The sequence below is a fragment of the Arachis hypogaea genome, chromosome 16 (assembly GCF_003086295.3).
Source record: "Arachis hypogaea cultivar Tifrunner chromosome 16, arahy.Tifrunner.gnm2.J5K5, whole genome shotgun sequence".
In the NCBI taxonomy this organism is placed as follows: Eukaryota; Viridiplantae; Streptophyta; class Magnoliopsida; order Fabales; family Fabaceae; genus Arachis; species Arachis hypogaea.
In genome coordinates, this window is record NC_092051.1 from 7,321,287 (window position 1) to 7,334,258 (window position 12,972).

Consider the following 12,972-nt stretch of genomic DNA (forward strand, 5'->3'; position numbering starts at 1 on the left):
ATATTCATCAAAATCTATTAATTTAGTCTCTTCTTCTCAATTACATAAATTATATTCCCAATATGACCTAACTACTAAATTAATATATTTTTATAAGCATATTTGATCACCGTGCAATTGGACATGTTAAGTATCATGTATGCTATCAGTTAATATTCTACGTCATCAATCGTTGATAAAAATTGTTAATGAAGCCGATGAAAGGACAGATATGATTAATCCGTAATCTTTGAAGGACCAATTTGGTTAAAAAAATCTTTTAGGGACAAATTTGAACAATGTCTCATCTTTAGGTATCTCTCTTATTTCTATTTTCGTGTTAATTGCATTCTTTTTTCTGTTTAGTAATTGCTTAGACCGAAGTCTCGTCTTTTGTTGATGCATTCTTTTTTCTGTTTAGTGATGGCTCAGACCGAAGCCTCAACTCGTCTTCTTTTTTCTAAATTTTTGGGTGAAATCACGGTTTTATCTCCCTCGTCTTATTTAAACAAGTAAATTAATATTTTTTATATTCAATTACATTTTTAACCCCATTATCCATTTTTTCTCTTTATTTTTTTACTTTTATAAGTATAACAACTCTATATTTTAATTATTAGGAGCAAAGCAATGTATCACTTCTTAATTTGAAAAGAAATCTCTTTTCCTTTTTCATCCATTTTTTTTCCGTATACGGTAACTCAGATAAAAATGGCACCGTTCAGACCCCAGACGACAACACCGCAAAGTATGTGATTATCGGTTTGACCACCATTGCACATGTCAGAAACATCATATCTGAATTGAGAAATATGCGTGACCTACAGTTGGCTCTATATTTTGTAGACGATATGAATCATCACAACGACTTGTGATAATTCATGTCATCTATAAAACAAAGGGTCAACTGTAGCCCGCGCATGTTCCTCAACTCAAATATATTTCCGACATGCACAATGGTGATCAAACCGATGACCACATACTTTGCACGATTACTATTTGAAGTACGATTACTATTTGAAGTCTGAACGGTCATCTCTGCATTAATGACACATCATTGCTCTTAATAATTAAAATATAGAGTTGCTTTACGAAAAATAAAAAAAATGGATAATGGAATTACAAAATATAATTGAATATAAAATATATTAATCAAGTTACTTGTTTAAACACAAAGAGAGATAACTAACAAAGAGTTCACCCAAAAATCCAAAGAAAGAAAACGGGTTGAGACTTTGGTCTGAATAATTACTAAACAAAAAAAAATGCATCAACAATGCAATTAACACGAGAATAGAATTGAGAAAGAGAAAGAAAGAGAGATACCTAAGAGAGAAGTTCCCCCAAACCTCCAAAGAAAAACACAAGTTGAGACTTCGGTTTAAGCAATCACTAAACCCGAAAAATAAATTAAAAAAAAACTTCAACAGGAGAGACCTAGGATGATTTCCCGCTAAAAATGAGAGAATTAAGGTGTAGCATTATAAACGAGATAAGCCTCAATGTAGTCCCTAAAATTGTACTCGAACCTCATAGTAGTCCCTGAATTTAAAAGTTCCTCAGAGTCATCTCTGAACTTGCACTCTGAGACTCAAAGTGGTCCTTCCGGCAATTTCAGCACACGTGGCGCAACCGAAAAGCTTAGCTGGCAGCGTTGGTGACACGTAGGACTCACAACGGCTAGCTGATGTGGCAGAGTAAACCCTTCCGACTCAATTTGGTCCCTCAGGTGAAGTTAAAACCCTAATCCCCTTTTTTGAAGGCCACATTGTTCACTCTACTATCTCCTCATCGGTGTTGTGTTCTTCTGTTCTCCCTATCTGAAGCCCGAAGATTATGGCTAGCACGAGCAATGCAGCTGGGAGCTCGAACAACCCACGATCGTTTGGAAGTATCATGAGGAGAATGAACAGAAACAGAGAAACTCGTTTGCCAGAATGGTGTGCCTACGGGTCGAGACCGGTGCTGCGGTGGTCAGGGACGGATTCTAATCCAATGAGACCGTTCCTGGGTTGCCCGAACTACAATGTAAGTACTATTGTTGTTGATTGCTGTATTTATGGATATAAATTTTGCTGATTGAATTTTGCCCGAACTACAATGTTTTTCTCCGGTTCCGTATCCCCGTGGTAGGTCTTGCTCGGCTGAGTCCTTAGCCGGTTCTTCAGTTTCTTTAGGAGGTTCCTCTGCCTTTTCATGTGCATCCTCAGCAGGCACCTCCTGGCCCTCAGATGGCTCATCCCGGGACTCAGCTGGCTCGGCAACTTCACCAGAACCTTGTTCATTTGCACTCGTCTCTGAATCATTCTAGGGCTCAGCAGGTTCACCATCCTCTGTAACTCTTTCCACTGTTTCTTCCGCAGGCTTGAGAGACTGCTCCTCCTGATGCCCATTTGCACTAGCTGTTAAAAACACAGAAACATGTTCTTCGCCACATCATTAACAAAATCAACAATTTTTTAAAGGATAATTTAGCTGAAATGATAATTACATCATCAATTAAACAGATGCAAAGTCGAAGTTGGCATCACTGTATGAAAAATGTGTGAGGCGCGAGATAAAGAGAGGAATAAAGTACCTAGGTCGTCGCCAAGGCGAGGGCGCTTGTTGTCGCCGTCGTCGGAAACCGCGGCATCGGCGTTGTTATCGTCAGGGTTGGATTTGGCATTAGATTCGGTAGGCTCAGAATCGAGATCTTCGAACTTGCGTTTGCAATCGGAGGTAAGAGGGCTGGCAGAAGATGCAACAACTTCTTCCTCCGCCATTGAGCTGCGGTCTTTGGGAGAGAGTGGTTACGCTTGGAGGATTTTACAGTGACGAACAGAAATGAGAGGTTCGATGGAGGGAGAAAACAGAAGAGAAGCGAAGAAAGAGGATTGGGATATTTTGCGGGAAAAAGGAAGGAGGGTGCTACTGAGTGGCTCAGACTTACGACTCCGCGCTTCGCAGTTTGCACGCCACTCACGGAGACCGAGGTGGGCTAAACCAACAGTTTTGGACACACTCCAAAATTTACTCTAGGTGTTTATTACAAATGCACACTCAATTTCTAACTCATACCTTTATTGATAGTCTTCTATTTTTTAATGAATAATAAAACGGTCTAGATTAATTATTTACAATATTTTACACAAATATCTATTCTATTATACTTTTTAAATAGATTATTTTATACTATTAGTTACGAGTGTTCAAATTCAAATTAAATCGCTCATCCAATTTAATTCAAACTGAAAACTGATTAAAATTGCACTAATTTAGATTTGATTGGATTCTATTTTTTACAAATTGCTAGATCGGATCGAATTTCGAATCTACTTTCCATAACTCATCCAATCCAATTCAAATCGCACAATGTGCTATAATATTATACTTATGTATAACATGTTCAATTTTTTATACATTTTTATATTATTCATATATTATTATTATTTAATAAATATTTTATGTTCAAAAAATTATTTATTTATTTATTTTAACTAACTTATAATTTTATTTCTATCATTATGTTATCATTGGCTTTTTAAGATATTGTTGATTATTTAAAATTTGATGTTGAGACTTGTTATATGTATTTAGCTTTTTTAATTTATGAAACCGCAAATCCAATCCAATCCAAACCGCTTAAAATTGGATCGGATCGGATCGAATTGAATTTTTTTTAAAGCATCCAATCCAAACCGCACCGCAAGTAAAATTAGTGGATCAGATAAGTTTTTGACTCAAAATCGATCCAAACCGCACTGCAAACACCCCTGCGTACTAGTCATACTTTTATATACATCTTTTAGATTACTCTATAATCTTCCATAATCTTCTAAAACTTTCTAGAATATTTTCAAGACCTTCTAAAATGTTTCAAAACTATTTAGAATATTTTTAAATATTCCAAAAAATAAAATTAATTAAAAATTTTAAATTGTAGAAGAATATTTTATTTTTTAAATAAATAATTAAAAATAAAAAATAATATTTATTCGGTAAATTTATAATTATATAAATATAAAATTAAATAAAAATATTGAAAAAATAATAATAAATTTTGGTTGTGTTTGAACTTTGAACTTTTCTATCACTTATAAAAGTCTCATACATATTTGAAGACTTTATTTTAAATGTACAACTTAATTTTTGTAAAATATGTTAACAATATATTTTTTTAACATAAAATATATTATTTTTTATCATTATATTATGTGTATGTTTGGGTGCCATTATTTTATTAAAAAATATCTCTTTTTTTATTTTTTAACATGTTTAGCAAATTTCTAGTAGTAAAATTAAAAGCACTAGTAAAATCAAAAAAAGATCTTTTTGAGAAGTTGTAATTTACATCTTTTTTTAAAATATTTTTTTTCCTTAAAAAAAGATGTTTTTCATGTAATAAATAAACAAAAAAATACTTTTATATTGTTATATCCAAACATAATTGATAGATAAAAAGACTTTTTTACATGAGATATCCAAACATAAAATTACTTTTACTTCTCTATAAAATCTTTTAAAAAAAATAACTCGAAAAAATATCTTTTTTTTAAAAGAGTAATTCTTGGCATACAAGCGATTAAGGCTTGTAAGCCTTACAAGTTCAATTAAAACTAACGCTCAAAACACGCTTCGAACCATTCTTTCTTCCTCTTCGTCTTCTCCTTCTTCTTTTCTTTTGTTTCTTGCCTTCTCTTTCTCCTTCTTCTTCTTCTTCTTCTTACTGCACATTCTTCTTCCTCTTACTCTTCTTCTTCTCCTTTTCTTTCGTTTCTGCACGTTCTTCTTCGTCGTCTTCCTCTTCTTCTTCATTTACGTTCTTTCTCTCTGTTTTATCTTTTTTTTTCGATTTTTCATAGTGAAATCGTTTTTGAAAAAGAAGAAGCAGTAGAAGATGAGGAGGAGAAAGAGAAAGAGTTCTAAATTATGCATAAGATGTATTTTAACAAATTTTGGGTGTATTTCTTTAAATCCTTTGGGTGTATTTTCTGTAATCCTTTGGGTGTATTTCTATAATCGTTTGGGTAAATTCCTGTAACCGTTTGGGTGTATTTCTGTAATCATTTTGGGTGTACTTCTGTAATCGTTTGTGTGTATTTCTAAAGTTCCATTATCTTCAAAAGGATTACAGAAATACACCCAAAGGATTACGAAAAATACACCCAAAGGATTTAAAGAAATAAACCCAAAATTCGTTGCATAATTCAGAACTCTTTCTCTTTTTCCTCATCTTCTGCTTCTTCTTCTTCTTCAAAACGATTTCAAAGCTTGATTTCAGAAACTATGAAAATCGAAAAAGAAAAAACGAAGAGGAAGAGGAAGAGGAGGAAGAAGAAGAAGAAGAAGAGGAAGAAGAAGAAGAAGAACCGTTCTGAGTGTAGCGCTTTGAAAATAGAAAACGTTGAATAACGCATTAAAAGGCCTAATAACTTGTAAAACTTGTAAGTCAAAAAGACTTGTATGTGTAGCACTCCTCTTTTTAAAACTCACCCAAACAAACTCTATGTGTACTGAACCAATAAAAATGCAGAGTTGGTTAACAAAGTTGAATTTCTAATGTATTTATTTCATAAAAATTTAAAAAGTTGCCAAACCCTAAAATATATTATATATTATCTATGCTATAAATAATTGACTGTGTAAAATAATTTTGTAATTAATAATAATTAATATAAAAGGTTGAGCTGTTTTTATTGTCAATGGTGGTTTGTCCGGCACCTTGATCAACCATCATCATACTCAAAAAAGTAATTGCAATGAACAGAGTCTTCACCAACTCTCCCATGTCCAAAGTCCAAGCATATCACTGATTCTAAACTCTCAAAAACTTGCCAACTTGTGAAAAACACACTCTTTCTCCGAAAACTCTGCGCCACGTCTCTGATTCCTCCGTTTTAATGGGTTGGGAATTGCTCTTCTGGCTGCTTCTTTGTTTCCCTCTCAACATTGCCTTTTTTGCCTCTTCTTTCTACCAGGTGGGGTTCTTCTTTATTTTTATTTTCTTTCCCAATTCTCTACTTTCTTAGCTTCCATGAATCTGAAAAATTGTTCTTTTTATGGTGGGGTGTCCAAGGTTTTGATATTATCGGACTTGGAAGATGACTATATGAACCCTTTTGATGCCTCGTCTCGAGTCAATTACTTCGTGGTTCCCGAGTTTATTGGGCAGGGATTACTCTGTGCTCTTTGCCTCCTCACAGGTCATTGGATCATGTTTTTGCTCACACTTCCTCTTGCTTGCTATCATGCCAATCTGTGAGTACATACATGTCTTTACAACCCCAAACTGATTAGTCTGCTGTTTTAGTTATATTAACTGCCTTATATGTTGTTGATTATTTTGTTTCCTAATGTAGATTTTGCCTTACAATGTGCTAATCAGGGAAGTCAAGTTTTCCCTCTTTATGTGTGTATGGATTGAATGGAGGCATAAGATCTGACATTTGAACCCAGTTTGGGGTAGAGGGTGGGTTAGGCTTGTAGTGACCAAAGGGCAAGTGTGTTTTGGAGCACATTTAGGGTAGATAGAAATTGATTTCAGAGGAGAAAAATTATCTTTACTGTTATAATTCTTGCCTTTAGTTTGGAATGGTTCTCCGCTTGATTTGGGAGAAGTGAAAATTTTTTTACTTTCTATCAGAATTGCTTTCTATAGGAACTACCTAATGTAAATCACTTTACGTTAACATAAAATTCTAATTATATCAGTTCTGCCATAATTAATATCACCTAGAAAAAACATTTACAAAAATGGTACCAAACACACACAGTGATCTTGCTTGAGCTAAGATTTTTGGGACTTACATCAGTGAGCAGATAGTTGTGGTGTTGATTATCAATTTTCGGAGGTTGAGAATGGTGTGAGTATGTGGAGTAGTGGTTTCCCTCTGTATGGAAATCCACCTTAACCTACTATTTTGTCCCCTCTTTGTTGCTATTGGATTTGTATAACTTTATTGAAACTTATTGTCAGACAAGGTGTTTTGTGAGAGTCATTTAAGCTGATGTATTGCTTTTCCAAACAACTTAGGTGGAAGCTATATTGAGATTTATCATCCAATTACTTGGCATCACTGTTCTGAAGTTTTTTAATTGCTATAAATTGCTTATTGATTTTGTGAATAAGATGAACTTATAGCACATTTGTCAAAGCAAGTTTTATGTTTCAATTTTTTTTTTTTTTTTACTTCTATTATCTGTCTATAATCAATGTGATTGTATTTCATGGCCATGTAGATCTCACAAATTACCATTAACAGAAACGAAGTTGATTTAATGAACTACCTGTGCATTGACCTGGTACTTCCATAAAGGCTTTTGGCTTATGAACTTGTGTTTCCTCTAACTAGTTCATGGTTACTCTGTTTCTATGACTCAGGTTTATGAAACGGCAGCATCTTCTTGATGTTACTGAAGTTTTTAGGGTGCTTAAAGCTGAGAAGAAATTTCGGATTGTCAAACTTGCTTTCTACTTATCAGTCCTGATTATAACTATCTTCAGGTTTGTCATGCCCTTAAACTACCATATACCCATTATTGTTTTTTGACTCTTACAGTCATACCACTTAAACTTATGTCTATTTTTTTTAAAAAAAAATAGGTCTTCTTTTAGGATTTATGCTGCAGGAAGAACTTTAGTATAATAGTTCTAAAATTGAGGAATTTGACATAACTAGCAATCCACATAGGAACTCTAACAATTGGTCGAGTAAAAAATAGCCTGGCATCACACAGTTGAAATGGAACCTGCTAATGCTTTTGTGTTGGGTAGTTCACTTTGTTATGTGTTATTTCATGAAGACTTTGACATCACTCACCTTTAACCACCCTATTCACTATCTTTACACTTGCATATGCTTCAACAGGATTACAGAGGTCACAGTCAACACCTTTTGTTGATTAACTGTAGTTAGGTTTAACTTAAAAATTTTCTGTTCAAGTGCCATTATTCATGTACCGAATTATGTATTAGAAATGTTCTGCAAACCCGCCAAGTTGTGTCTCCTTAGCCAATTAAATTCTCTAAGTAGATACATTACCCAGCAAATAGGGCAAGATATATTTGCCTGTGTCATTTGAACTCACAAATTATTTTCTTCCTGCCAACCTCCTCCCTGACCTTTGCTTCTTAGTGTATCCTACTCCTGTATTCTAGATTTTAGTTATTTATTTATTTATTAAAAAAAAATAGGAGTTATGGCTAAGTTCTTGTATTAGCTTCATATATCCCTAGCTGATTTGAACTTGGTTGTTTGTTGTCATACTAAATTCTTTCATGACCAAACCTTCTCTTTTAGGAAGGGGTTGGTGAAGGTTGCTCTAATTCGTCTTTTGATGAAGCACTCTAGACTATGAAATTTTGAAATGCAATAGAAAGCAAGCATTCACTTGCCACCTTGCTTTTTCAAATGCAATAGAAAGCATCCATTTTGTCTTGTGGTGCTGCTTAAAGATCTCCTTTCAATAGGAAAATTAGATGGACCTGGCTTTTGGCATGTGCAATATTGTATGATTATTCATGTATGCTGCATTTGCTGCCATGGCTAGTTATACATCAAAATCTCAATGAACCTAAAGGCCAACTTCTCTTTGAACTTTCCTTTTGCAGGCTTGTACTACTACTTGTCTACTATTTTGATCTTGAAGATGAATGACACACAAAACCTACGCAAACCCACACTTGTGCTGTATGACCACCAATGTGTAAGTTGCTCTGAGATTTTTTGTTTTTCCCCGTCTTCTGGGAAGGAAGTCTCTTTTTTATGGGAAACTGTAATTGGATATGTTGTAATTGGATTTAGAAATCATAATCAAAGATCATGGAAATAGAAATCTGTCACTAATTTGAGCCAACTGAGGTAGTTGTTTTGACAGCTTTAAAGGTGTTTTCCCTTGAAATAGCTTATTAGATGAATTAATATGGTTAGCAATAATAGAAAATGATTCAGAAGTTATTTGAGTGGTAGGTATTGTTTGACTGTTCAAAGTAGGCTTGAATTGGTGATCTGAATAGTACTTTTTATAGATGTTATAACTTGTTATAAAACACCTTAACCTTGTGTAGATTTAAAGTAAATACTCAATATGGTCCTTCATAGTATTACTATAAAATAACCATCAATTTAAGGATCAAATGGATAAACTAAATTGATGAGAGTTTGTGAAATCTTCCTTTTTGGAGAAATTCTGAAAGTCAAGAGGATTTTGAAGTCTATGAAAAAATCCCTTTTCTCAGAGAACTCCCTACCAATGTTATGGGAGACACTAAGCCTTTTTCTTCTTTATCCAAATCTATTATCTAAAACAACCACAGCCTTGTTTGGTTGGTGATCAACTGATCATGTCCTTTTCTTTGTTTTTGGTCAGAGCTGATCATGTTTTGTTCTGGATACAACTTTTGGGTCAACATGGGCTAAATCTAATTCAAGTAATTTTGGGCCTGAGATAGATTTGTTACAGTGGAGTCCAAGATCTATATGGACTCTGGACTCAGTTTCGGATGAGACTAGTGGGACTTGTACTCCTCCTTCTATGGAGATTGGAGGCCCACATACTTTGATTTCTTGTTAGTCCTTTTTTGTTGTAAAAACCAGGTTGCAAGTCCATGATCAACTAACAGCAAGTCGTTTGGTTGATAATTTAAACAATTTAGAGAGAAAGTTATTTATGTTTATGATAGAGATTAGTGTCAGTCATAAAATACAAGGTTGTTGAATGCCATAATTTTAATATAGAAAAGGGTTGTGGGTAGAAAGGCCTAATAATATTTACCCTAAGTATTGCACTATAAAAATTGTGAGGAATATTCGTTGAAATGGGGAAAAGTAAAAAAAGCATTGATTGAAAGATATATCTGGGGCCCAAAAAGGTAAAAAGAGATTGTGGATAGGGTGTGATCCATGAAAATGACTAAAGTGCAATAAGCATCTCTTGCCAAACCCGACATACTGTAGGCAGCTTCAAAACAGTGTGTCTTTCTTTTTATTACTTTTTCGTTTATCTTGTCAACTTACCCTCACAACTAAAAGACACACAAATTTATGATTGGGTCCATTTTCAAAGCATTCATCAATCATCAGTGCCCATTTCCCCCCTTCCTCCAATGCCTTGTGAACAAGTTATTTATGATGGGAACGTTTTTCCCTCTTCATGTGTTCTACCCTACACAATTGCCCATTCAAGTTAAGCACAATGCTGAGTCCTTTTCATGTCTCAATGCTTTTTCTTTGTGGGTCCTCCCAATTCTCATATTGTGTATGGTCTTGTAAAAATGTTACTGAGTTACTAAAAATTAACTACTAAATCAGTTATTATATATTTGTGTATAAATTCATGTGTTTTTTAATTCATTTTAAACGTGTATTTTGTATTTCGAATATGTATTTTATATAGGTGACTGATTATTCACTCTCTAATACAAGGTACTAGTACTCATATATTATTGTTCATGAGTCTAAGTTAAATTTACTTGAACCCATGATTGAAGATACCATTTGGATTTGAAGTAAACCCAGAAAAGATTGAAGATTCTTAGAAGGAAATTCTGTTACTCCAGAATGCAGACAAATAAGAAGCAGCTAAGTTTGATAACTCCTTTACCCAAAATAGAAAATCACGTCACACCACTCACATCGGTGGTGTTTGGTGTTTCATGTTTGTCTTACTTAACCAAAGGAAGCTCCAACAAATGTAGCTCTTTGTATTGGCTAGTCATTCTTCGTTTCACTTCTTTTACATACCAAGGGCTTTTATTATGCATATCTTCACTTATGTTTCAACTTTCATGTCACCCTCATTAATGAAAAAATCCCGTTAGAGAGCTAATAGAATATTTGTACAATGTGTATAATAGGCTATGAATTAAAAAATAAACATTACTATGTCATAAAACCATTCATCCCAAAAGTTTAAGCTAATAGAAAAATGTAACACTAATGGTTATATCTCTAATACTGAATCGGACATCCCTAAACCTCCATTGTACACATTGTACAAATATTCTATTGACTTCCTATACTTCCTCTTAATGAAATTCATACGGCAGGGAAAATATGAAAATGTGAACCCCATACTTTACTCCATCAAAGCAATAACATAAAAAATGATTTTTTTTTTCAATGCATATTCAATAAGAAAATGTTTTATTGAGACATTTCATTCAGTGGCAAATAATTATGTTTTTTTTATTATGGAGTGAAATTAATCCAATTATATATACTAGTTATTAGTAGGTAATATCATGTTCATTAATAAATTATTTTATTTATTAAAGATGTGAAATATAATTGTAAAATTAATCAACAGGATAAATATTTTATACGCTAATTAAGATGTTTCAGTTTTAAGTTTTAAAATATAGAAAATAAATTTTTTTATATATAACGAAGGGTATTTTTAAAAAAAATTATGCACTGAATATTTTTTAATTTATATTATATATAGTAGATATTTTTTTAACAGTCAAAATAATTTAAAAGAGTATTGAATTTTTTATGGTAAAAGTATATTATATATTCACATTAAATAAATATAGAAAATTAATTTTTAATTAGTCAATGCTAGTTAATTTTTTATTGTAATTTTCTTAAATTTCAATTTTGGAGGATTTAGTTCTAAATTTTAGAATTTAAAATTTAATAAAAGAATAATTTAAAAACAATTGACTTTTGTGACAATTAAAAAGAATAGTTAATTCTCTAATTAAATTTTTTATATATGCATTATTTCAAATGATTTTGGATGCGGGCCCTTGAAGATGGATAGGTACCAAAACAAACTTAAGCTTGATAGGTTGGGCTTGTGGGCCACAAGTCACGTGGGCTAAATACTCCATAGGCCCACATAATAGGACATTCTCTAGACATTAAGATGTTGGTTAAGAACTAAAGACCAATAAAAAAAGAAAAACATTCATTTCATTTTCGTGTTATTTTTTCCTGCTCATCCCTCTCCTAATTTCTCTTTCAGCTTTGTTTCTAAATAGGAGTATTTTGTTTTTATCCTCGTATTAAATAATAATTATTTTCGCAACTCAATTTCAAAATTTGTGTTTAGACTATTTTTGTTTTCACTATGATTGAATTGAAGCAAGTCGTTGAGAGTTTGGTTTATTCTCTCGATAAAAATCTAAAACAAATATATGCTTATAAATATCTTGTGTGCTACCTAGTTTATTTTCGATAAGACTTTAGTAGCATAACAAACTTACACGTGGAAGAGCATTAACATCAGAATGAGCAAATTGGTCAGGCATTAAATTATGAACAATGCTATATGAAAGAATCTTACTTCTTACATTATATTTGACATATAACTTTAACATTAATGAGATTGTCAATTTTTTGTTTTTGTTAAAATTCTCATTTAAAAAAAAAAGAAGATAACAATAATAAATGTTCAAATATAAGCATGGATAGACATTTCGTTAAATTATTATGAGACACAAACTGGTAACAGCTAAACAAGATTGTCGGGTTGATGACGTCACGTATGATTTAACAAGCAGTGTTGTACGGAATATATATAAAGTGACAAATTATTTTTATTTTAGTGACTCCATTGAGCAAACTAAATATTTTTTGTTGTTGTTTGTTTCTTTAAAAGGAAAGGCTAAAAAGATGTTGCATTGAGGACTGGGTGCTAGTTGCTCCACCAGATTCTTTCACCTCTATGAAATAAATTTGAACTTTCAATCAATATAATATACTTTGAATTATTGTAGCTGACTATCTCTGCAAATTATAAAATATAGATAGATATGGGGAAGATCAAGTTCTGAATTAGAAGCTTTGAAGGTGAACAATAATGTGTAAGAGAGAGAGATAGAAATTAGGGTAGCTATGGATTGAATAGACTAGTGATAATAGTAGTCGCTTTACACAGTTGGATAATAACTCCATAAAAAGAGGGGGCTACCCTTTCCCATTTGTCATTTCACTGTTTGATTCCAACCACACCTTCAAGTACAATCTCTGCTTCTCTCTCTCAATTCAAAAACTCAAATTTTAT

General features: G+C 32.7%; 1 protein-coding gene across 2 annotated transcripts; it reads left to right on the top strand.

Annotated features, from left to right (window-relative positions):
* The first annotated feature begins 5,661 nt into the window (after window positions 1–5,661).
* On the top strand, window positions 5,662–10,845 carry LOC112756368 (protein cornichon homolog 1). 2 transcript variants are annotated; one of them, XM_025804943.3, is made up of 5 exons: window positions 5,662–5,939; window positions 6,038–6,219; window positions 7,343–7,465; window positions 8,573–8,667; window positions 10,451–10,845. In XM_025804943.3, the coding sequence occupies exons 1-4, from the start codon at window positions 5,862–5,864 to the stop codon at window positions 8,616–8,618; spliced, it is 429 nt and encodes a 142-aa protein (XP_025660728.1). In that variant the 5' UTR covers window positions 5,662–5,861; the 3' UTR covers window positions 8,619–8,667; window positions 10,451–10,845. The 2 variants fall into 2 exon arrangements, with proteins under 2 accessions (XP_025660728.1, XP_025660727.1); XM_025804942.3 differs by lacking the exon at window positions 10,451–10,845 and adding an exon at window positions 9,331–9,623.
* Window positions 10,846–12,972: the final 2,127 nt, after the last annotated feature.

What these genes read in the sequence shown, in the direction of transcription:
- LOC112756368 (XM_025804943.3), top strand. Translation starts at nt 5,862, where the DNA reads ATGGGTTGGGAATTGCTCTTCTGGCTGCTTCTTTGTTTCCCTCTCAAC. An exon ending in GCTTGCTATCATGCCAATCT is followed by an intron (nt 6,220 to 7,342) that starts GTGAGTACATAC and finishes TCTATGACTCAG; the next exon opens with GTTTATGAAACGGCAGCATC. An exon ending in CTGATTATAACTATCTTCAG is followed by an intron (nt 7,466 to 8,572) that starts GTTTGTCATGCC and finishes TTCCTTTTGCAG; the next exon opens with GCTTGTACTACTACTTGTCT.